At 51.2% G+C, this 23,922-nt stretch overlaps 1 protein-coding gene across 3 annotated transcripts in view; it reads right to left on the bottom strand.

Moving 5' to 3' along the window:
• Nucleotides 1-23,922, bottom strand: part of ITGA11 (integrin subunit alpha 11) — a 129,386-nt gene that overhangs the window by 19,986 nt on the left and 85,478 nt on the right. For all 3 annotated transcript variants that reach the window (XM_059915472.1, XM_059915473.1, XM_059915475.1), the window contains 8 exons: nt 16,353-16,497; nt 13,639-13,787; nt 10,303-10,443; nt 9,847-10,050; nt 8,834-8,964; nt 4,315-4,481; nt 2,788-2,930; nt 1,228-1,338 (listed from right to left, as the gene is read on the bottom strand). In XM_059915472.1, the coding sequence (XP_059771455.1) occupies nt 1,228-1,338; nt 2,788-2,930; nt 4,315-4,481; nt 8,834-8,964; nt 9,847-10,050; nt 10,303-10,443; nt 13,639-13,787; nt 16,353-16,497 (1,191 nt within the window). The remainder of the gene's footprint in view (nt 1-1,227; nt 1,339-2,787; nt 2,931-4,314; nt 4,482-8,833; nt 8,965-9,846; nt 10,051-10,302; nt 10,444-13,638; nt 13,788-16,352; nt 16,498-23,922) is intronic.

Raw genomic sequence — 23,922 nt, 5'->3', positions numbered from 1 at the left:
CTGTGATGGGAAAAATATTAAGATTCAGGGTACCCAGCTTTCCCCCTCTCCTGGCTCACTAACGAGAATTCCAGCTTTGCCAGGTCAGTATCTCCCCCTCTCCTGAACTGCATTTTCAGACAGCCTCTCTTACACATCTGTGATGCAGAATCAGGAGAAGAGGGAAGGTGTAAAGGTTGAGGGGTGGGTGGTAGGATGTGGGAGCTCTGGGAAGAGGGAGGAGCTGAGGGGGTTGATGGGGGAGAATGAGAGCAGAGAGGGGATTTTCAGAAGCCTTGCTGTTGACTACACAGTTCTTTTACGTAGGAGAAATACAGGCAAGCATGTGAGTAGTTCTGAAATTGTTGTTTGCTGGCTGGATTCTATATATTGGGTTGGCCAAACAGTTTGTTTGGTTTTAAGTAAAAATAAAAGACACATTTTTCACTTTCACGAAGAACTTTATTGAACAATGTATTCATTAACCGAATGAACTTTTTGGCCAATCCAATAATTCTCAGAGACACTGCTCAGAGGCTGGACCTCGTAGGTCATGGTCTTAAGAGCATTGTGGTATATTTGAAAGTTGTTCCTAAATCCCCGGGGCTTATTTTGCCTGCTCTCCTAGCACAGTTCAGGCAGAATGGATAACTGTCTGACGTTTTCTTTGTGTGGGATTTATATGGAGTTGCAGATGCAGGGAGCATCTGAATATTAGATACCAGAAAATTCTGATGCCCTTAGAGCCAGGGATTAGAAAAGGTGGGTTTGGGGGGTGCAGAGCCAATGATGAGGATAAAACTACTTATTTTTGGAATACTTGGAGCAGGCTAGGAGGACTGTTTGTTAATTAGTCGATCATTCAACCAGCGCAGACTAGGCTCTAGTGGTTGAATCACCCTCTCTGGCCTCCAGTGTCCTCGTCTGTCAATGAGGGAAGTGGACGATTGAGAACTAAGGTCCCTTCGGGTCCTGTGAGTCTCAGGACCCACTCCGGGCTCACTCTCTGCTGGGGATACGGGAGCCTTGCACAGGAGAAGGCCGGGTCCTTACCTTCAAGAAATTGCTCAGCACGAGTCACGAGGAAGGAGGGGAGGAGCCTGCTGGGAATTTGCAGGGCAGGAGGTGGGAAGGCGAGGCAGGGGAAGAACTCCTCTGTGCCTGTCGCAAAGCCTGGGCTTCTGGGAGGAGGCGAGGGGTGGCGGTGGGGTGTGTGCCAAAGCTGCCGCCCTGGATGCCAGGACGTACCGAGACTCTGAGGGTCGTGGGCCAGCCGTCGTCCAGCATGGGGCCATAGTCGGGGTCCTCCAGGGAATACTCGACCGAGAAGGTCACTGGCTTCACATAGTCAGCGGTGTCCTGTGTGGGAGGAGATGAGCACGGGGTGAGGGCAGAGGGAACATCCGTGTCATAGCCAGGACCACTGAGAGAACGTCTACCTCCCGAAGCTGGGAGGGTATAGGCCTCGCCAGCCCTGAGCATGTGTCCATGGAGCTTTAGCATCCGTGAGCGCGCGGAGGCTCCCAGATGGGGCCGCAGCTGGAGAGTGTTGATCCTGGAAAGGGCCCTTGGCTCAGCATATGCCAACCCCTCTGCCTGCATGTTTCACCAACTCCTGCTCGTCCTTCAAGCCTGGGAACCTGTGTCCCCAACACCCCGGCCTCTAGGAAGCCAGGCAGCACCTCATCCCCACACTCCGTTCAGACCTGTTACTGACACACTTATGTGGCATCCAAACTATCTGATTGTGTGTCAATCCTCTTCTCTCCAAAGCCTCTTAGCACAGTCCTAGCACTGTGACAAGGCTTAGTAAATCAATGAATGAACAAAGTTGAACAAAATAGGGGCAATTCAGGGGATGCTTAGAGCTGCCTAAAAAATCCCCCAATCCCCCCCACCCCCTGCCATGGAACCCAAATCTTGACACCAGTGGCTTCCTTGTGTTAAGGCAATGACTTTCAAACTTGAGCTTGCATCAGAATCCCACGCTGGGAGGGGGAGGGGGTTAAAACACTGAGTCCCATCCCGAGAGTTTCTGATTCACTAGGTCTGGAATAGAGCTTGAGAACGTGAAATTCTAAAAAGTTTCCGGGTAATGAAGATGCTGCTGGTCTGGGGACCACACTTTGAGAACCACACCATAAACACATCAGAGGGGCAACAATATTAACAGACACCAGGACTTCTTGATTTTTTGACCTTTGCCCAGTGACTATTGGGGTCAGGTGGGCTCTGAGTGTCCCCTGCCTGTGTCTCCGAGGCTGGAGCTGTGGCTGGGTGTCTGGAGTTTCTGGGTGGATGCACCAGGCCCCCACTGGTTCTCCCCCTCTGCCAGTCTGGCATCTCTCTCTTCCTCCCCCCAAGCCTGTCCATGCCACTGGTCCACCTTACCTGGTCTTCATTATTAGCTGATGCCTGCTTATCCCTTCCTTCTGAGCCATGGCCCCGGCTGGCTGACCACCGTCCTCTCTGCTAGACATCATTGAGCCCACCTCCCTCCTTGAATTTCACCCCTTGCTTAAGAAATGGTGGGCATCTGAGAGCTGGCAAAGAAGAGATTTCAGAGGAGGGTACAGTGAGGTGCGAAGTAGTGTGTCCCAGTGGTCTTTGCTCTGGGGCATGAGTATGGGATGGCCAAGGTCCAGGACACTGCCCCCTTCCTGGCCTCCTGAGGTCTGCTGGGGGCTCAGAACCAGCCTGGCACCAGCTGAGCTCTCTGCCTCTCCCACGGCAGCACCTCCTCCAGCTCCGTCCCCTTCCTGGAGAAGCTTGGGCTCTGTGGGTGGGGCTGCTGGGCATCTGGCTCACCAGGACATGGAAATTGATCCGCTCACAGTGTTCCTGGCTGGAGGAGAGCAGGGCAGCTCTGTTGGTGTACCGGTCCCCGCCCTCATCCAGGTGGGCCCGCGGCGTGTACCGCCTCTCATCCATGGTGGCGTTATACCTGATGCCTAGAGGAAGGAGAGGGCAAGCCATGGAGGTGGAGCCACATTTCTATCGAAGACTGTTTGCCTCTCTTTAAAAATAGCCTTTGGAAAGTCATCCTCCTCCAGGAAGCCCTCCAGGCTGGCCAGGGGAAGTGCTGCTCCTCTCCCCTCGCAAGGCTCAGTGTAGGCAGGAAACTCCCACACAGAGAGCGAGTGATACAGTGAGAAAGGGTAAAGGAAGGAACTAAACAGAAGAGGGAGGCAGAAGGAGGAGAAAAGAAGATGGAGGTGACAGTAAGGGATAAAGAAAGAGGAAGAGATGGAGGGGAGAGTGAACGCAGTGGAAGAGGAGAGGAGACAGGATGAGGGGTCAGGGTGATGCTTCCATTTGAGCCACTCCTGGAGTCAACACACCTCTCCACCTCTCCCATCACCTTCCCGGGCCTCGTCCTTGGCTCTGGGATCCCGTCAGGTCTGGGTCCGAGCCTCTGCAGGTGACAGTTCCCATCACACTAGGGAGGGCTGGCCAGGTCCTGCCCACCAGCTCCTCAAACCTAAGGCTGTTCTGGGGTTTAAGGCCTGCAGCCTCCTCCCCTTCAACTAGGCTGATCTTTTGCTAAATGCTGGAAAGGCTCAGCCCCTTCTCCGGTACCCCAGCAGCACTGTGGGTGCACCAGGTTCTTGGCATCATTCTCCTCTCATAGAAAGAAGTTAAAAGAAGGACACAACCACCCAGGCCTGCCTTTGTTCTCATCTTCCTTCTGGGACACCCGTGTTTTAATCATCTGGTCGGTCCTGCTCCTTGGCTGAGAAGCTCTCTGTGGTCCCAATTTCCTGCACAGGTCTAACCTGGTCCTGGAACCTGTAGCTGCCACTTGCTGGGGGTGCCTGGGCCCAGGGCTGTCATGAGCAGGTGTCTGATCCCAGCCTTGGCTGGGAGTGATGGACCCTCAGAAGGAAACTGCCCCGCTGTGGACTCACGCCTACTCTGAGCAATGACCACTGCTACTCGGGTCTTCATCTGCCTGACCCCCTGGTTACTAGCTCCCCCTCCTGCGTCTGACTCTTTCTCTGAATCTGACTTCACAGCTTCCACATCCCAGACTGTTCCACTGCTTCCAGTCCCCTGTTCTGATCCAAACACTGTCTCTGACTATTTCCTTCTTCCCCAACCTCTCCCACGTTGGTCACCACTGCTCACTGCCATCCTCACCGTGGCATGAGATCCCCTCTCTGCCCCCTGGAATCAGAGCATTGAATGGGCATCTAGAAGTCATCAAATGTGGCTCTAGGTGTGACCTGGCATTTAAAACCCATTTCAGCAAAAGTCCAGGTTTAGAAACAGAGTGAATGCAAAGTCCATGGGGGAGAGATTGGAGCTGGGGAAGTGGGGAGGGGCTTGATTTACCAACTGTTGAAGTTTGGTAATGAGGTGCCAGGAAGACGGGTGAGAAGCAGAGGAAGGCCGCCAGGCAGGTGGCATCTCTGCCGCTGCGTTTGCAATCCCTGTGAAAGATGTTGATCTTGGACGGCTCAAAGTGGAGGCTGGCATTGATCTGAACCACAGGGCGGGACCTGCAGGAGGAGGGAGAGTAGCAGGGGTTGGGCGGGGTACAAGGCTGCTCTGCTGGGACCCAGGGAAAGGTGGAGAGCCAGATGGAACGGGATCTGTAAAACCCCCACTGGGGGTGAGGCAGTGGTGGGGCGTGCAGGGAGGGGGTCCAGGTGTCACAGGGGTGGGCAAAAAAAGTGTACAGGTGGATGAAGGGCAGGCTAAGCAACCTCACAGCCCCTTGAGGCAGCCCTTCATCATTTTCCTAGGGGCTGTGCTTGCTGCAGACCATACTGACATCCTTTTGCCTTCTCATCACTTCAACCCTGCATGTACATCAAAGTAATCTGGAGCGCTTTAAAAAATCCTGATGCCCGAACGAGAAGAAAACATTTTAAAATTTGTATGGAAAAACAAAAGACCCCCAAAAGCCAAAGCAATCCTGAGAAAGAAAAACAGAGCTGGAGGAATCAGGCTCCCTGACTTCAGACTATACTACAAAGCTACAGTAATCAAAACAGTATGGGGCTGGCACAAAAACAGAACTATAGATCAATGGAACAGGATAGAAAGCCCAGAAATAAACTCACGCACCTATGGTCAATTAATCTAGGACAAAGGAGGCAAGAATATACAATGGAGAAAAGACAGTCTCTTCAATAAGTGGTGCTGGGAAAACTGGACAGCTACATGCAAAAGAATGAAACCAGAACATTCTCTAACACCATACACAAAAATAAATTCGAAATGGATTAAAGACCTAAATGTAAGACCAGACACACTATAAAACTCTTAGAGGAAAACATAGACAGAACACTCTTTGACATAAATCACAGCAATATCTTTCTGGATCCACCTCCTAGAGTAATGAAAATAAAAACAAAAATAAACAAGTGGGACCTAATTAAACTTAAAAGCTTTTGCACAGCAAAGGAAACCATAAACAAAACAAAAAGACAACCCACAGAATGGGAGAAAATATTTGCAAAAGAAGCAACCGACAAAGGATTAATCTCCAAAATATACAAGCAGCTCATGCAGCTCAATATCAAAAAAACAAACAACCCAATCAATAAATGGGCAGAAGACCTAAATAGACATTTCTCCAAAGAAGACATATGGATGGCCAAAAAGATGTTCAACATTGCTAATTATTAGAGAAGTGCAAATCAAAACTACAATGAGGTATCACCTCACAACAGTCAGAATGACCATGATCAAAAAGTCTGCAAACAATAAATGCTGGAAAGGGTATGGAGAAAAGGGAACCCTCCTACACTACTGGTGGGAATGTAAATTGGTACAGTCACTATGGAGAACAGTATGGAGGTTCCTTAAAAAACTAAAAATAGAACTATCATATGATCCAGCAATCCCACTCCTGGGCATATATCCAGAGAAAACAATGATTTGAAAAGATACATGCACCCCAATATTCACTGCAGCACTATTTACAATAGCCAAGCTATGGAAGCAACCTAGATGTCCATTGACTGATGAATGGATAAAGAAGATGTGGTACATATATACAATGGAATATTACTCATCCATAAAAAAGAATGAAATAATGCCATTTGCAGCAACATGGATGGACCTGGAGATTATCATACTAAGTGAAGTCAGTCAGAGAAAGACAAATATCATATGATATCACTTATATGTGGAATCTTAAAAAGTGATACAAAGGAATTTATTTACAAAACAGAAACAGACTCACAGACTTTGAAAACAAATTTATGGTTACCAAAGGGGAAAGGTGGGGGGAGGGATAAATTAGAGGAGTTTGGGATTAACATATACACACTACTACATATAAAATAGATAATCAACAAGGACCTACTGTATAGCACAGGTAACTCTACTCAATATTCTGTAATAACCTATATGGGAAAAGAATCTGAAAAGGAGTTGATATATGTATATATATAATGGAATCACTTTGCTGTACACCTGTACAACACTGTAAATCAACTTACTCCAATATAAAATAAAATAAACAAAATAAATTAAAAACATCCTGATGCCCAAGTTGCTCTCCAGGTCAGATCAAACAAGAATAGGCATCACCATGTCTTAAAGCAGTGCTTCTCAGATTTTAATACATTTGCACATTTCCTGGGGCTCTGGTTAAAATGCAGATCCAGCATTTCAAGCAAGCTCTCAGGTGATACTAGTGCTGTTGGTCTCTGGACCACACTATGGAGATCGTGGGTGTTAAAGCACCCCAGGTGATTCCAATGTGCAGCCAAAGTAGAGAACAACTCATTGTTCTAGAGACCTGCCCCGAGCCATCCATCCCAACACTGCCCCATCCAGGCAGCCAAGGAAATGCAAATTTACACTTCTATTGTCTAAGTCAATCAGAGTTAGGTAGGGAAATATTGCCTCTCCAAACTATGCACTTATGTAAAAAGAAATAAGTGTAGTGTGTTTTAGATGCTTCAGACTTTTAGCGTGAGTATCTGTGCTAATACTCTGCTCTTCTTAGTGGAAGAGAGATGGCGCCTCCTCTGTGCTGTGGAGTGAGAAGGACGGGTTTGAGTCTTGGCTCCACTGGGCAGGTCACACGATCTCTCTGACGGGGAATTGTGAGAACCAAAGCAGGTAAGTGAGAACGCCTTCTGTTTGGAAACAAACACCTGAGAGTCTTTAAAAATTACTGCTGCCTGGGCCCCTGCCCTAGAAATTCTGCTTTCAGTGATCTGGGTAAAACCTGGGCAATGAGTTTTAAAAGCTCCCAGGTGATCCTAAGGGTAGTCATGTTTGAGATCCATGGAGTTTGACTATGAAGTCTTCCCAGAAGGCTCCAGCCCACAGTTTCAGCACTACTCAGGTAGCACTTAGGTTTGGACCTCACAAGCTAGGGCTTGATTGAGTCCTTTCTGTGAGACTGATTCTTTTGATGTGTGTGTGCATATACCTTGCTTCCTGTAAAGGACTTAGTTTATGTGTCGCCCTACAGACCCCAGAGGCCATGTCTACCCCCTACCCTGGGTCTTGTTCACCTGAATTGCAACGCAGTGAATACATTTAGCCCAAGCTGCTGTTGCTACCGAAGACCTAAGAGCCCCACCTGCAGAGCAGACCTTCAAGGAGAGGCCGTGGAGCCGGTGCTGGACCCGCAGAGACCCTGCTTGCCTAGAGGGCCAGGGGACACCACCTGGAGGTGTGGGGCAGCTGATGCTTTGGCCATGGCACAGGGGGACATGAGGAGCCCGCAGATACGCTGCTCCCCATTGCTCCCCTAAGGGACTGTTGCAGGAAGCAGAGGCTGTATTCCTTCCTCCTCTCTGGAGATGCTGGAGCAGGGAGCTGCCCCAGGTGTGAGGCTGCAGCTCCTTCAGTAACGACCTCTCGTATCTCTCTCCTCCTTCCCTGTTTCAGTTTCCCTTGACCCTCACTTCGGCCCCTGGGGCTGAAGCCCCTTCCAGGGCACAGGCGCAGAAGCTTTAGCCTCAGGCTCTGTTTTCTTGGGAACTTGGATTAAGACATTTCCCGACTGGATCGTAATATTCTGAGGACCAAGAACATGAAGATTCTCCCTGTGAAGTCATAGGATATCTCTGTTTAATGTCTTTCTTAAGTTGTATGAAAAATGTGATTGCGTTTATATAAAATTATATGCAAGTGGAAATAGGCTGGTGGGGAAATATACCAAAATGTTAATAGTGGTAATGTTAAGGTGATGAAACTCTGAGTGATTTATTTTACAAATTTTCTTTAAGTTATTGTATTTATAATGAAAAGTATCAACATATAAAAAACTAGCTCAAATTAAAATTTTTTTTGGTTCAAAAAGTATCTGACACATCACATGGTAAAATATTTAGATGGACTTTTAGAAAGCGCCCCGCCCCCCCTTTTTTAAAGCTGTAGACCATTGCTACGTAGAGACCCTAAGTGCAAATGTATGACAAATATCTGATGGAATGGTGCAGAAATGAGGCCCTGAAAAAGGAAACTAGGGGTCAGATGGGGTTTGGAGGAAAGAAATCCTCTCTCACACTGGGGTAGAAGGGAGATCCTCCCAGCTGATAAGAATATCCTCAGTCTGTCCTTTAAAGTAGCTTTAGAAGCTAAGTGGAAGAAATGCCCAAGTAGCCAGAACTTTTAGGAAAAATTCTAAGAGGGGCTTTTTGCCACTAAATTGCTCTAAAATCTTAGCAGTCCACTGAGAAGAGGGATTTGGACTTCAAAATAACTTACGGTGATTCCATAAAAAGGAAATTTGTAGTCACAATGGGATAAGAACAGGGTGAATTTGGCTCACAGTGATTAAAGACAAGAGACAAAGATCCTAAAGCATATCTTTTAAACCCTGTATCCATCATGACCCTCAGGAGAGCCCAAGAGTCAAGAAAAACGGGGAACCAACCACAAAATCACGGCGTTGCCAAGGGCGCCCACAGCCAGGTCCACAAGCCCATCCTCGTCGAGGTCCAATTGCCCATGGATGCTGCAGCCAAAATACTGGAGGCCTGGAGCCAGCTCTGAGGCAGCGATTCTCTGCAGGGAGTGGAAGGAAAGAGCTGGGCATGGGCACCCTAAGGGGTAAGATACAATTGGGAGCCCTGGAGACAGCCTGTTTGAAATCATCAGGAAGCTTCCCCGGCCCAAAGCTATCTCCTCTCCTGGTCCATTATGGCACCTGAAATTCCTGCCATTAAGTCATTCTTTTGGATTAAAATAGTGTGTCATAAAAGTGTTCCCCACTGAAGAGGGAAGGGGGAGGGGCAAGATAGGGGTAGGGGATAAAGAGGTACAAACTATTATGTATATAATAAATAAGCTATGAGGATATATTGTACAACACAGGGAATATAGCCAATATTTTATAATAACTATACATGGAGTATAACCTTTAAAAATTGTGAACCACTGTGTTGTAACTTATATTGTACATCAACTACACTTCAATTTTTAAAAAAAAGAATTCCCCACTGGGTGTAAATACACATTACCTGGCAGGTAACCCACCATTATCTCTAACTATGGTATATCTTACTAATAAAATAGGTAGGCAAAAGTGATGACCTGAGGGGACTTGGGATGGGTCACTTTTAGGAAGAGCACTGTTTCCAGCCTGAGGCACTTCCAGAGAAGAGGAGCCCAAACAGGCGTTCTCCACGTGTAGTCAATTGCATGAATACATATGAGGGCCAGTGAGGTTCGGGTCCTTGGGATTTTGTTGCTGTTGCTGGGGGGATAAAGTTAAGCAGGGAGAGGGTATCCAAAGGGGTGATGGGAAGGGCTTGAAGACAAATGCACCCATTTCAAAATTTCGATTTGAGGCAAGTTCTCTTTTCCTGTGTGAGGACAGGGCATGAGCTACCAGGACTCCAAGTCCTAGCTCCATCCATCTACTGAGGGGGGGGGGGGGGGCGTTACCTGCTTCGGTGTCTTTAGGATGCTGCCTTGGAAGCCATGGAAGATATAGATGACTCCTCTGTGGCTGTCCTCCAGAGGGGCTCCCACCACCACATCGTTGTAGGCATCTTGATTGAGGTCCTGAACCGAGGCGATGGAGGAGCCGAATCGGGCATTCTGGTAACTGTGGGAATCCTTCAGTGTTCCATCGTAAACAAACCGGTTCTGCGAAACCAGTGGCAGGAAAAGGCTCAGGGGGACTTGGCAAGGGCTCTCTGGGTCGTGACCCCCTCTGGCCTGCAGCATCCCCTCTGCGTTTCCCCATTTCTCTCCTGCTATATAAGCCCAATGACAGAAGAGGTTCCCATCCTCCCCCGCTCCACAGGCAGGCGCCGGCCTCCCAGTTCCCGCATGGACACCTGATCAAGGCAGGGATCAGGTGCCCCTGGAAAGCTGGCCAGCCTCCACACTCCGTACCTGTCTCAGGTTGTAGATGTACACCCTGCCCCGCTCTCCGCCCTCGCTGAAGTACATGGGTGCGCCCACCAGCAGGACGTCAGTCACACCGTCGCCATCGACGTCCACCGAGGTGATCTCGCTCCCGTAGTAAGAGCCTATCTGCGGCACAGGGATGGGGAGAGGGGCGTGGGGCTGGGCTACTGAGAGGCCTCTGCTCGCCAGTGGATGGAAACTGAGCACAGCCTTTGACTCAGAATTTTTGCTGCACAAATGAGAAGGTCCCTCCCTCTTTTCTCCTTCTGTTATCCATCCCGCCCCCACTCGGCTTTCCATTATTTAATTTTATTGATTGCCATTTATTCTGTAAGTGATACATTATAATGGCAAAAAATGAGCAAAATAAAAGCCACATATGAAGAAGAAAATAAAAGTCACCCACGGTCCAAACAACCAACTATACCATGGATGTTTCAGTATATTTTTCCTCTGGACTGTTTTCTCTAGGGTGTGTGTGTGTGTGTGTGTGTGTGTGTGTGTGTGTGTGTATGTGTGTATGGTTTTAGTTTTACAATCTGGGATCAGACTGGATGTATAGTTTATATATTCTGATTTTTTAAATAAAACAATGGATCATGAGTATTTTCTCCGACGTGTTATATTTTTTTCCTACAACATGATCATTGGTGATTCTATAATATTCCAAATTACACGTGTGCCAAATGTATTTAATCAATCCTCTGTTGCTGGACATTTAGCTCATTTTCAATTTTTTATATTCCAAATAACTCTGGGCTTAGCACCTTGGGTGGTGACTTATGATTTCTTTTCAGTATTTGAGCACTTACTGTGTTCCTCTCCCACCATGGGTGCCGTGTTCCCCGCTTCAGTGAGGGCACCATCTGACCACTCGGTTAGAAACCTAAGGGTCCTCCCTGGCTCCACCCTCCACCTCTCCCACCTGCAGTCTCCCCGCAAGTCCACCTGGTGGATGCCAAACATGTCCCGAATCCATCTACTTCCCGCCTCCTCCGATGCTCCTCCCCAATGTGAGGCACCTTCCAAAGCCCCACCCCCTCCAGGATGGCCCCTCCAGCCCACCACTGCAGGGAGATGAGTGGCCTCCAGCAGCTGACCATGCCGCTTCCTTGCTTTGGGGGAAAATGTCCAAACTCTTCAGTGTGACCTTCCTAGACCAGCCTCTGTCCCCTATCCTCTGGCTCCCACATCCCCTCCTGACATACCAAGGGATTTCTCTTCTCCAGAAGCCCCCCGGGTCCAGCTGGGTTCCCAGCTGCCCCCTGCACATACTTTCCTTTGAACTGTACCCTCTCCCCTCCCCTCTCTCCCGGTAGTGTCTATTGTCCTTCAGGTCACTGCCTGTTAGAAGCACCCCTGCCCTTCCCTACTCCACTCCCTGCAATGGTCCCTCCTCCATGCTCCCCCAGCCCCGTGCTCCTGCCCCCAGCCCCGGCTCCCTCCACCAGCGCCTCTGGACAGTGGGAGCTGTGCCTGTCTTGTTCCCTCCAGGCATGGGTGCTGTTCCTGGCACGCAGGAGGTACTCAGTAAATGTTTATAGGAGCAAGGGGTTGCTCAGGAAAGAAGAGGAGCCCTTCCCAAGGACAGGCCCTGTGTGAGACGCTTTACAGCCTCAGGTTAGCTTGTGTGAGCCTCACGCTGTCTTGGGAGAGATTATTGTCCTTATTTTACAGGGAAGGAACTGAAGCTCAGAGAGTTCAAGTCACTTGCCCAAGGTCAGAAGGCTGGTCACAGCCAAACTGGGTTGGAACTCTGATCCATCTGACACTCGAGCCAGTGATTCTCCCTCCCTGGTTTAGGGTGTTTTCAGAAGAAATTTATCCTCAAGCATTAAAAGCATTTAACCGAGGAGAATGATAAAAATACAGAAGAGGGAAAAAGGAAATCATAAACAAGGGGTGGGGGTGGGGGGAAGAGATGTGCCCACATGAAGTAATTAAGAGGCAGACAGAGAGCAAAGAGGGAGGCGGAGGGAGACCCTGTCTAAACATGTGGCCTCAGCTATGTGGGTCATGGTGATTTGGAATCCACTTAACTTAGCTGCCTTCAGCGCTGCGGTTTCTCATTCGGATGTTGGAGGTGGAACCAGGCAGTATAAATGTCATAAATTCATCAGCGAATTCCCTTCAGCCCTCAAGGTCTAGCCTAGGATTCCCGACAGAGCCAGCCCTGGGTACAGTGTGGGCGGGCAGGGTGGAAGCTGGGGCCAGAGCAGTGCCCAGGTCTGCCAGTGCCCTGGGATGGGAAGAGGAATGGTGGAAGGATGGCTCCCTGTAGCTAGAGGGATTTAGGTTTGACCCGGTGAAGAACATGTCCTCATGGTGACAGGCCAAGGGCAGTAGAAAACACAGGAGACAGGGCTGTTCCCAGGCTCTGGAGGGCCGGGGGTGAGCCAAGAATAACAGTAAGGGCCTGGACAGGGCTCAGCTCAGGCCCAGGGTACGATGGATGCTGGATGCTGCCAGGCAGGAGGGGCCATGGCCTGGTTTGGGGATTGTTGGGGGTCAGGAGGTAGCATAATGTAGAGAGCCCCACCAAGAGTCCTGGATTCTGAACTTGACCCAGCCGTGAATCTACCCTATAACCTTGGAAAAACTATGTTGCTTCTCAGGACCACAGTTTTCCTGGGCTATTGAAATGACTTGGATCAGAACCCTGTTTTCTGATCTTTTCACCATCATTGACTCTTATCATAGCTTTCCAGCTTGCATTCATGACCATCCAGCACGAGACTCTCAGCAGCACAGCCCTGGTTGCCCACCACATCCGGGGCAGTGACATTGGCAGCCGTATAGTTCTGCATTGTGCCCAGTCCGGGAAAGGAAAGAAGTTGGCATCTTGGTGAACCCATGGGGCCGCGCTATGGGTGGAGGCATGACTCCTCTCACTTCTGGTCGCGCCAAGGTGGCTTGAGGAACACGAGTGCCCCTTCAGGATGCCTACGGGCCCTGGCAGCCCAAGCTGGGAAGCTATAGCCTGGATGCTGTCTCTGGCCCTGAACTCTAGACACGACCAGAAAGAGGCTGGTAGCTGGGGGCAGAGGTCGGGGCCAAGGCACCAGAGACAAGGGCTCCATGAAGTGCAGGCAAGTGAATTCTCCCGGGTTCTCTTGCTGCAGCAGGGACCAGGCCTGGCTTCCTGAGGAAGGAGCATCAGCTCTAAGGCGGGTGTGAAGGAGGCGTATACCCCCAACCAGGAAGGACGTTGGTGGGTCTGGGGACAGTCCTGAGAGGGAAGAGCTGAGCTGCAGTCCCCTCCAGCCCCACCTTCCCCTCTGCCCCACCCGTCTGCCCCGCCCCCAGCCTCCCCTGCGTTACCTGCTCGCCCTGCAGGGCCTGGTGGATGGTGAGACTCCGGTTGTTGTGCATAGTGAACAGGATGACTTTGCCTGTGTGGTTGAACCGGGGGGCTCCGGCCACGTACACCCGCCCCTGCCTGGAGGACACGACCGATGTGACTGTGTACCCTGCCACGGGAGAAAACAGGCTGGTCTCTGGCCCCGTGGCCTGGCAGACCTCACCAGGGCCCTGTGTGCGGCTCAGCTGTGCCGCTGAGGACTGGCCGCTGAACGGAGAGCTTTCAGACCAGGCCGAGCAGATGTGATACCACAGAGCGGTAGTTCCCAGGCGCAGCTGAGGAGGCCTGGAAGAGGCAGGGCCGGTGAAGGGTGGGGAGAACTCACTGCGCCCACCCACTGCTTGAAGGCATCAAGGAAGCCAGGTGGGGCCACTAATAGGCATTGCTGACCTGGAACATGCACATCACATGCTTCACCTGCCTAACAGGTGAGTGCATGACGGAACAGGGAGGAAAGAGAAAGGCAAACCCTAGCCACATTTCTTTTTATATTGGGCAGGCTTTGTTTTTGATCCCCACCGATAGTCTCTCTGGGGATCAACCAGTGTCCTGTTCATTACCGGAACCCCCTGCTAAGTGGTCCACCGGAAACTGAAGAGTTGGCTGTGCAGAGGCGAGGAACTGCTCCGCTCGGGGCACTTAGGTGGAGTCTCAGGGATTCCTGCAGCCCCAAAGCTTTGCAAACTCAAGAGGGAGTGACTAGGCTTCTTTCAGTGCACTCAAAAGAGATAGAGATGGAAACCCAGAGGCTCTTTGGGAAAGGCCACCAATCCGTGTTCTTGGGATCGGTGCCTGATCACTGTGAATTTCCAGTCGAGCGCCCAGTTCTGGGGGGTGACTGTGCAGCATCTTCAGGCAACTCTCCTGAAAGTGGGGCCCTGGAAGGTGTGCAAAGCCGAGAGTCCCACTTTCTGCCAGGAAACTGGATCATGGATCCCAGTTTTTAGATGGGTGTCAGGCCTTGTTGGCAGTTCCTGGGCGGTTTCTGGGGAATGCATGTCTCCTTCTGCCATGTGTGCATGCCTGCGTGTGTGTGTGTGTGTGTGCGTGCTCACGCCCATGCACGTGCATGCGCCTGTGTGTTTGTGGGTAACACTGTCTCTCGGGTCACCAGTTGCTTCTGGTCTGGCTGCGGGATGCACAGAGGAGCCGATGCAGTGGCCGGGAGGGTGGGTGCATTAGGGTGGGTTACTCTGGTTCCAGACACACCGTGTTTGACTCTTGGAAATGTATTCTGGGAAGTGGAGCTTGAAAGGTAGGTGAGACCAAGATATCCCATGGCGGGTGGCTAACATGGCCGTGTATTGAGGGTAGGGCGGGGTTAGGCTTGTGGTGTGGAGCAAAGGTTTCTTCTGAGTTGAGCGCTCAATGGCACTACTGAAAATGTTCTCAGTTGGCCCTGTGCATTTGGGCTTCCTCAGAAGGAGGGACAGTGGTGGTGGGAAGGTCTTGGGGGCTGAGTGTCCTGGGGGCAGGCGTGGGCTGACTCTCAAAGCTCCAAGCTGCGCTGAGAGAGAGCTTCCTGCTTCCCAGCCGTCTGCTGGCAGTGGTTTCAGTTCCCATGTGGCTCCTGGACCAGCAGGCGGGTCCCCCCCGAAAGCTGGACAAGCCTCCCTGAGGGCCTGACAGGAGGACCCGTGGCCAGAAGTCCATAAGCTTCCCCAGTGTGGAGGTGGAGAGCCTGGCCAGACTGTCTCCTTCTCCAAACTCCCCCTCTCCCCTGGGGCACATCGGGAGGAATCTTCCAGAGACCAATCTTCCAGACTGCCCTCACTGCACGAACCCCCAGAGGGAGGAGGAGGAGGAAGAGAAAGGCACTTCCTCAGGACTCACACCCAAGGTGGTGACTATAGTTAAGGCGAGACTGTTGGGCCTCATGAAGGCCCATCATCCTGGCTCTGCGCCCCCAGGATCTTCTGGGAGGAGGAGTGACCTTCCCACCGCAGAGAGATCCACTGCCAACTCTGGATGGTCCACGTTCACGGAGAAGTGGGGTCCGAGGCTGCATCAGTGATGAGTAACTTCACAGCTGGTGGACTCAGTTCAGAAACTCAGAAGGACTCACAGACAATGGGAGCCCTGGGCATTCGCCCCCTGCTCCCTTCGTTCTGGTTCAGCCCTTTCAGAAAGGCCATGGCAGAAGGGCCTCAGCATGGATGGTGGAGGCCCTGCTCCTGCAGAGCTAGAGGTGACTGGGATCTGTCAGGTTAAGGTCTCACAGCTGGGACCTATCACCATCAGGTCAACGATTCATGCTTTTCTTTTTACGACCACTCTAAGGTACTTAATGGGAACTGACTTCTGCCTTGATTGTAAACCTTAACGCATCCTCGACTTGCATTTTGCCTTGGGGAGCCAGGCTTCGTGCACTCAAACCTGAAAACACAGCAACAGCTGCCCTAGAGTCTAGACGCATCAACTGAAACAACACATTTCAGGTTGGGGTGCGTTGCGTGTCATTTACTCTGCCTGCTTATCGAGAGCTTGTGACGTGCCAGGCATGGCGCTGGATGTGGTGGATGCCAGGCTGGAGAGGCAACGGCCCCTGACTGCGCCTGAATCAGCACAGATATGCTCAGACAGGCCCCTGGTCTCAGGTGTGGGCAGGTTCTGGATCCCTCAGGTCCCCTCCTCGCCCACCGCCCGCCAGCCACCCCTCAGCTCTGGCTCTTACCCAGGTACGCGCCGTGGTTCTTGAGCTCCTCGGGGAACTCCTTCAGGTAGGACTCTCGGAGAGGAATGACCTTCCCGCCGCTGGTTTCCTTTAGCACAGCTCCATTCCAGTCATAGGCACCAACGGCTCCCAGCAGAATCCCATCCTGACATTGGGAAGGGGATGCACATCAGCTCGTGTCCCCCAGGTGCCCCTCGCCAGGAAGCCGCACCACATCCGCAACCATGAAGCATCTGCCCGTCCCCTCTGGCACCTTCTCCTGGGTTTGTTATTTAATAGCCCAACTTCCAGCCAGGATTCTTGGCTTTTGAAGGAGCCAAGGAACTTTGAAGGAATGTTCTAGAAACAAACTCCAAATCCAGGACCAAAGCTCCATTCCATTTTGGGCTTCAGAACCCCTCTAGGAAATCTCTTGTTGCCATCCCTTCCTTCTGACACTCCTTTAAGTGGTGTCCCTATGCTTTTCCTCCTTCCCATTCCTTCGCAGGGTCTGAGTTGCTTTCCTGAGTGTGTAAATCCTACTTCTTCATTTCTTCAGTAAAAAGTCACTGCGTGTCTATCTTGTGTCAGACACTTGCTTGGTGCTGGGGATACTGTCCCTGCCCTCACAGAGCTCACAGATATAAATAAATATACAAATAAACATAATACTTGCAAACTGTGATAAATGCCACACGATGAGGGATATGATAAATGTCATGGTGAGGTTGAATTTAGAGTGAGAGGGGGCTCAGGAAAAGCGTTTTGAGCAAGTGATGCTTACCCAGACACCCGGAGGGATGGGACTTTTTTTTTTTTTTTAGCGATATTTAAGTTAACTTTAATACAAACATCACATACTTCTACCTTCTCGGAAATGGTTGCTTCATCTTAACTAAGGAAATGGAAAACTATGATGACTTAAGTCTTCATTCTGTGATTTGTGTGTTTGGACAAGTTTAGGCAGACAGCAAAAGCTCCAGAGGTCCTGCCACCAAACCTACAGCATTGTGCAAATGCCCTGAGGCTGGAGAGAGTTCAGAGCCTTTGGCTTAAGGAACTGAAAGCTGTTTGATGGGGCTGGAGCCTTGAGTAAGAGGGCAAGGTGGCTCAATATGAGGCTAGACAGATAAGCCAGGGCCACATTTGTGACAGCCAGCACCCCAAGGACAGGAGCTTATCTTTAGTTGCAGGGTAAGCGGATGCTGCGATGCCTGGGCAGGAAGATGGGGAGCTCTGGCTCCTTGAGGGGAAGCCTCCAGGGTCATTTCCGAGGACCGGGTCCACTCACTCCCTGGGTTGTCCCTGCACCCTATCCCCACCCCCCCAAACCATCCACATAACTAGTGGGTATAGGAAGACAAACAGCAAGCACTCAGAAGAGGAAGAGAAGTGACTAGGGACAATGAGGGGCTGAGGAGGGGGCATGGAAGCAGGGAGGGGCTGCCTTCCTGGGTCACCTTGGTGATCATGTGCCAGGGGCATCCAGCTTTGCCTCCCAGCTTTGGGCTGTTAAAGCACAAGCTGGTGAAGTCACCTCTCTCCCACTGAGCCCTCCTTCAACCCAGCTGGTCGGTGGGATTTGCGGTTTCCCCACCACTTGTGGTCCAAGGCACTCAATTTCTCCCTGCCCCCAAAGCAATGGTGCCAATAGAAAAATGTGACTCTGGCCTTGGGACAATCAGAGCCGTAACTAAACACACAGGCGGAATCCCCAGGCACTAATTTCATTACTGGCGGTGGAGAGGGCAAGATTGTGAACCCTAATAAGCTAAGCTTCCTTTTCTCATTTCCAAGGTGTCACTTTAAAGAGTAAAGTTGATCATATATAAGGATTAAAAAGTCCTAATATTCTAGAGGTAGAACTGACTGTTCAGACAGGATGTTTTTACAGCTATAAATAAGCTGCTCTTGGGTGAGTCCGATGTGCTGGGTTGTGTTTAAAGTCTCACTTTCTCATTAGCTTTCTCCCTCCCACTCTGTGTGCCTCAGCCTGGGAGAGTCTGACAATCTGCTGGGTCCAGGATCCGGGCCAGGGCCTCAGGGACTCGCGCCAACATTCCTTGCACTTGGGATGTGCTCCATTCTTTGAGGGACCCTTTCTCACCCAGTCACTCATTTGTGAGAGACCAGAGGGACAGATATTTATTATCTGCACTAGACTAATGAGAACCCGAGGTTCAGAGAGGGAAAGGGAGTTGCCCGAGGTCACACAGCAAGTCAGAAGCAGGGCTGGGACGGGGTTGGTCAGAGGAGAAAATGACTATCTGCTTCACCAGAAGCCCCTAGGTTTTGCTTCTGATGCAACAGCAGACCAGTCTCTGCTTCACGGGGAGGCCTTTGAAGATGAATGTCTTGGCTTTGTAGATGACCGGAAGCCTTTGCAATGTACTGAGAAGGGCTGGCTCAACCTGGGTGCCTGGGGTTCAGCTGGGGAGACCTGATGCTGACTCACCACATGTGGGGTTGGGGAATTCCATCGGGATTTCTGCATTTGGCAGCACTGGGCAAGGGTGGAGGTCCCAGGCTCTCACCTGTGCCATTCTACCCGGCAGTGGCTCTAGGCTTGCGCTCTAGTGGGAGGCTATTTCCTGAGCAGGGTCTCCTGGGGGCCCTGCTGTGGAGAGGGCGCACTCTGAGGAGTGGGCGGGCCGAGAGGGCAAGCCAAGGCCACAAGGCAAAACTCAGGTTGTCACAATCTTTTTCCAGTTGGGGGAGCCCAGACATTTTGAGTTTGGAAAAAATCTGGAAGGGTGGAGCCGAAAAAAGGACGAAAGCTTTGACAGAAGAAGCCAGGCATGCAAGCCCAGCTGGAAAACAAACAGCAGGGCATTCTGGGGAAGAGCCGTGTCCCATGCCCCAGGCCTGGCACCGGCTCCCTGACATACGGCCTCCTTTCCTACGAGGCCTCTGGGGCCCCCACCAGATATTACCAGTGTGTACCTGGGTGGCCTTGCACAGATGAACCCTTGGCACCAGCTGACTTTCCTGGTGCTCTGTGAGGAAATGAGGACACAAGCTTGGTGGCCCTCAGGAGGTCTAAGGCCAAGTCTGTGCCCTCCCTGAGGACGACCTGTACCTGTACGTGCCTGAGCCTGGCACTCACCATCAGATCCCGCCAGCTCAGCCCTCAGCTGCCCTCTGACCGGCCCTGCAGCAGTATTACCTTCCCAGCTGAGCTGAGTGCTCCCTGGCGTGTGGCCACATCTCCCCAAACTCCATGTTCCAGCCAGTCCCTGCCCCCAGCCAGGGTCGGGTCGCATCCCCAGCACAGGAAGCAGCATATTCTAGAACAGTGCTTCCCAGCTGGGGGTGGTTTAGCCCCCCAGGCAATATTTAGCGGTGCCTGCAAAACAGCTCTGGTTGTCCCAGCTGGGGGTGGTGTTGAGGTTACTACGGCCTCTGGTGGGTAGAGGCCAGGGATGCTGCTGGGCCCCTACGACACACAGGACAGCCCCGCAGCAAAGAAGTACCCAGCCCAGGGGGGCAAGAGGTTGAGAATCCCTGGCCTGGGGGTTAGAGCATGATCTCTGGTGTCAGACATTCCTGAGTTCCACTTCTAGCTCCAAAACTTCTAGCTGTGTGACCTTGGGAAAGTTCCTCACTCTCTCCTAGCCTAAGGGTCCTCAGCTGTAAATAGTTTTGTGGTGAGAACTAGCATTTTGAATCCTTGGCAGGGCACCTGGCAGCCAATAAGGACTGGGTACATAGTAGTTCTTCTCATTCATTAATTCACCCATAAAGCACTTCCAGGGAGGCAGGAGTCAAAGAATCAGATCTCACAGTCAGGTTGGACCTACAGATGAGTCAGTACAGCCGCCTGTGAGGAATGATCTGATAGAGGCAAGGACAACTTATTTTGAGGACCCACTGGAGCGGGTGACCAGCCAAGGCGGGTGGGGGTGGGTGCATGGTGGAGTTAGGAAAGGATTTTAAGAAAACCTTACTTGACCTATTAGGAAGTCTTGAAATGCACACTTCCAATTCCAAGCCTCAAGATTCAATTCCACACATATTTTTCAGACATCTGCTCAAAGACTGAGGTTCACAGAGGTTAAATGATTTGTCTGAGGCCACACGGCCAGGCAGTGCTTTCCTCCGGCCTGGTAGTAATGGAATGAGAACACCAGATGCTAGTAGTTCTTGGCATTGGAGAGGCAGGACTGTGGAGGCAGGTGGAGGTGGCCCCTGGTGGTTCTGTTCACAGGGAGACCACCTAGAGGGCACCGAGGGCTGGCCTCCTCCCCCAGCCTCCCTCGCCTGCATGTCCATCACCAGAGTGGCCGTGGGGCGGGCAGGACTCTGTTCCCGAGAGCCCCTTCTAAGGCAAATGCATCATTAAGAGGGTGGATTATGCTTTAACTAGCTGCTCAGATTCTCTCAGTAGAAGATGTTTTCAAGAAGCCTAAAGTGGAGCCTGAGAAAGGGATGAGTGCCCAGAGGTTTAGGTAGGGTTGGGCAGGAAAGACCCAGAAACAGGCCTGCAACATTTCTGTGGAGAGGGGTCCCGCACCATTCGTGGTGCTGGAAGACAGTGGTCAGGGCACGAGGAGGGGGCGTCGAGGAGCGGGTGTGGGGAGCAAAGGGCACGCTGTTACTTGACTACTCATTCCAGATCAGAGGGTGGGTTATTTCTACTCAGAGGTCCTGGAACAAGGCCCAGGAGTGAGGCGCTGGGCACCAGGGCACAGCCTGAGGACATGGGGCTGGGCTTCGGAGGACCTCAATGAACCAGAAATGATTCCTGCCACCAGGAGTCAACTTGTAAACAATCCAGAACAGCATGGTGGCAGACTTTGGCTACCATGTCCTGGCCTCGCATGGGGGCAGCCCTGACTGCCTGCCCCAGAGCTGGCAGGGGGAAGAGTCCACCATCTAGGGCTAAGAGGACTCAGAAGGGCTTTACAGCCTTTAGGTGTCAACCCCTCATTTCACCATTATGGATGAGTTTCTTTTATTTTTGATTGAATCAGATATGCAAAGCGATTCAAATGCAAAACTCTTAGGAAAGATGACAACTTTAAGGCTTCAACAGCTGAGAACTTTACATAATAGCCAATAACCTTAGCTATCTCGTCCACAGCCCCAGGAGGGCTGCTGAAAAGGGCACAGGCTAAAGAGGCAGCGGGATGGCTGGGGCTGTTGGTCTGGGAATAAGACTCACCCCCAACCCATCCCCTTGGCTTGTTTCAAATGTAACTGAGGCTGGGCCTGCCGGACCATCAGTGTGTAGTTTAAAGGAAAAATGATCTGTTCCCATCTTGGGTGAGCGGTCAAGTCTTTTGTGTAGACAAGATCCACCCTAATAAAACTGCTTCCTTCTGTAAACTTTTGGTGTTGGGGAGATTTATGGAGTGCAGTGTAGGAGAGTCCATCACGGAAGGGGGCTCCCCTGCAGCTCCATCCATCACCACGGGCATCAATTATATATGGTCCTCTTCCTTCCTTCACACCTTGTGGCCCACGGGGATTACAGAGTTAGAGGTATGGATCCCTTCTGCAAGCTTTCTGGCAGATTCATGCAGCTTTTTCTTGGTTACCCAGCTTGACAGGGAGTTCATCACCTCAGCAAGCAGCCAGCACTAATAGAAGCCACTCCAGCTCTTAGCGGATTTTGCCTTCATTTCCAAATGCTAAGGGAACCATTGGCTTACAAATCCATTCTGAAACGTGGCCAGGGATCCATAGCTAATTTTCCTGATGGTAATTTCTGGAATATTCTCTTTCCCCTTTTTGCTAATCAGGACTAGAGTTTCCTGGGGCTCCAGGTCCCTGGGTTTTCCCAGCAGCTCTGAACTTTGGCCATCAGCCTGGAATGTAATGCCTGTGGCCTGGAGCTTTAGTGCGTCCGGAGGCCAGGGAATGTCTTGGGGTCTCCTCTCCTAACCTGGGCTCTGGTCCTTCCTTCCTCTTGTTGCTTTCACCCTTCCTAACTTGAAGGCTGCTTTCATTGCTAGGTAAGATGGCAGCAGACCAGGTTATCAGACCCTGGGCCTTTCCTCTGCCATTAGTGAACATTCTACTGGGTCCTTCCCCTGGGACTAGGGATCTTTCCTTCTGACAGAGCTCAACAGGCCCAGGGCAGCTGAAGACTCTTTCAGCACATTTGCAGGAAACAGCTGCCTGAGGCTGTCTGTGGAGCATTTCCAGGGGAGATGGAGCCCAGGGGTTCAAACAGGAGATGGACTCGGGCTCAGGACCAGTTCTGGGTAAAGCTGAAAGGCCAGACCTTCCTGCCTCCAGTTCCCAGAGAGCTGCGGAGTTGGAATCTGAGGGACAGGACAGCTGTGGCCAATTATTTTATTTTTATTATTTATTTATTTATTTATTTATTTTTGGCTGCATTGGGTCTTTGTTGCTGCGCGTGGGCTTTCTCTAGTTGTGGCGAGCGGGGGCTACTTTTCGTTGCGGTGCACGGGCTTCTCATTGCTCCTGTTGCGGAACACGGGCTCTAGGCGCGCGGGCTTCAGTAGTTGTGGCTCACGGGCTCTAGAGCGCAGGCTCAGTAGCTGTGGCGCACGGGCTTAGTTGCTCCACGGCATGTGGGATCTTCCCGGACCAGGGCTCGAACCCATGTCTCCTGCATTGGCAGGCGGATTCTTAACCACTGCACCACCAGCGAAGCCCCTGTGGCCAATTATGATGGCATCAGCAGCCTGGAACTGAAAAACCTCTGTGCTCTAAAATAGCAACCCAATGGCCAGTCACAGTGCCAGACAGCCCACCATCATTGCACAATTCCTTTGGATTTGGAAGGATTTTATTTATTTAGAATTTTTTTTAAAAAAGTATAAAAGAGTCTCAGATTCAAATGTAATCACTGTCTCTTTCAAAGTCCTATTAGATAAACACTTCCAGATGTCTGTCACTTGAAAACAAGACATGGGGTGATAGAAGAACTGGGGTCTGTATCTACAGGGTGGGGAGAGGCGTCCTGGTTTCTCTGATTAGGAGAAGAGAACAAGAGTTGAGCACGTGGAAGAAGCTGCACAGGGCAGCACATGACCTTGATGTCAATAACAAGCTGGGGGAGGCTCTGAGCTCCTGGTTATCTCCCCTGCAGCCGGGGAACTCACTGATCCTGCAAGGACTCATCTTGTTGACACACTCTGCTGCTTGGGCCACTGTCAGGGTTCAGCTGAACTCCCCCGAATCCCTGAAGCTTGTCTTAACCTCCCTTCTCTTTAGGTTCCCTGATTCCTGGGCACACACAGATCACAGTATTAGAAGCAGGAGACTGAACTTACCATTTAAGAGTCTTTCTCCCTAACTAGACTGTGAGCTGCTGTCAGCTGAAATGTTACCTTCGTCTCTCTGTATATTGGGTTGGCCAAAAAGTTTGTTCGGGTTTTCCCTACGATGTTACGGAAAAACCCGAACGACATTTTTGGCCAACCCAATACATCCCCAGTGCCTCGCACAGAGCCGGGCACACGGGGAGATGCTCGAAAAATGACCTCGAAGTGGAAGATGGAGACATGGGACATTCACTCTCTCTTGCTGTCCCCAACGTCAGGGCTGCTCCGAGACCCCCTCCCCAACCCCGTCTGTGCTCAGACTTCCCCCAGGCCTGTGCACACAACTTCCTCTC

Source organism: Balaenoptera ricei, chromosome 2, assembly GCF_028023285.1.
Source record: "Balaenoptera ricei isolate mBalRic1 chromosome 2, mBalRic1.hap2, whole genome shotgun sequence".
Lineage (NCBI taxonomy): Eukaryota > Metazoa > Chordata > Mammalia > Artiodactyla > Balaenopteridae > Balaenoptera > Balaenoptera ricei.
This window is presented reverse-complemented; position numbering and strand designations above follow the sequence as displayed.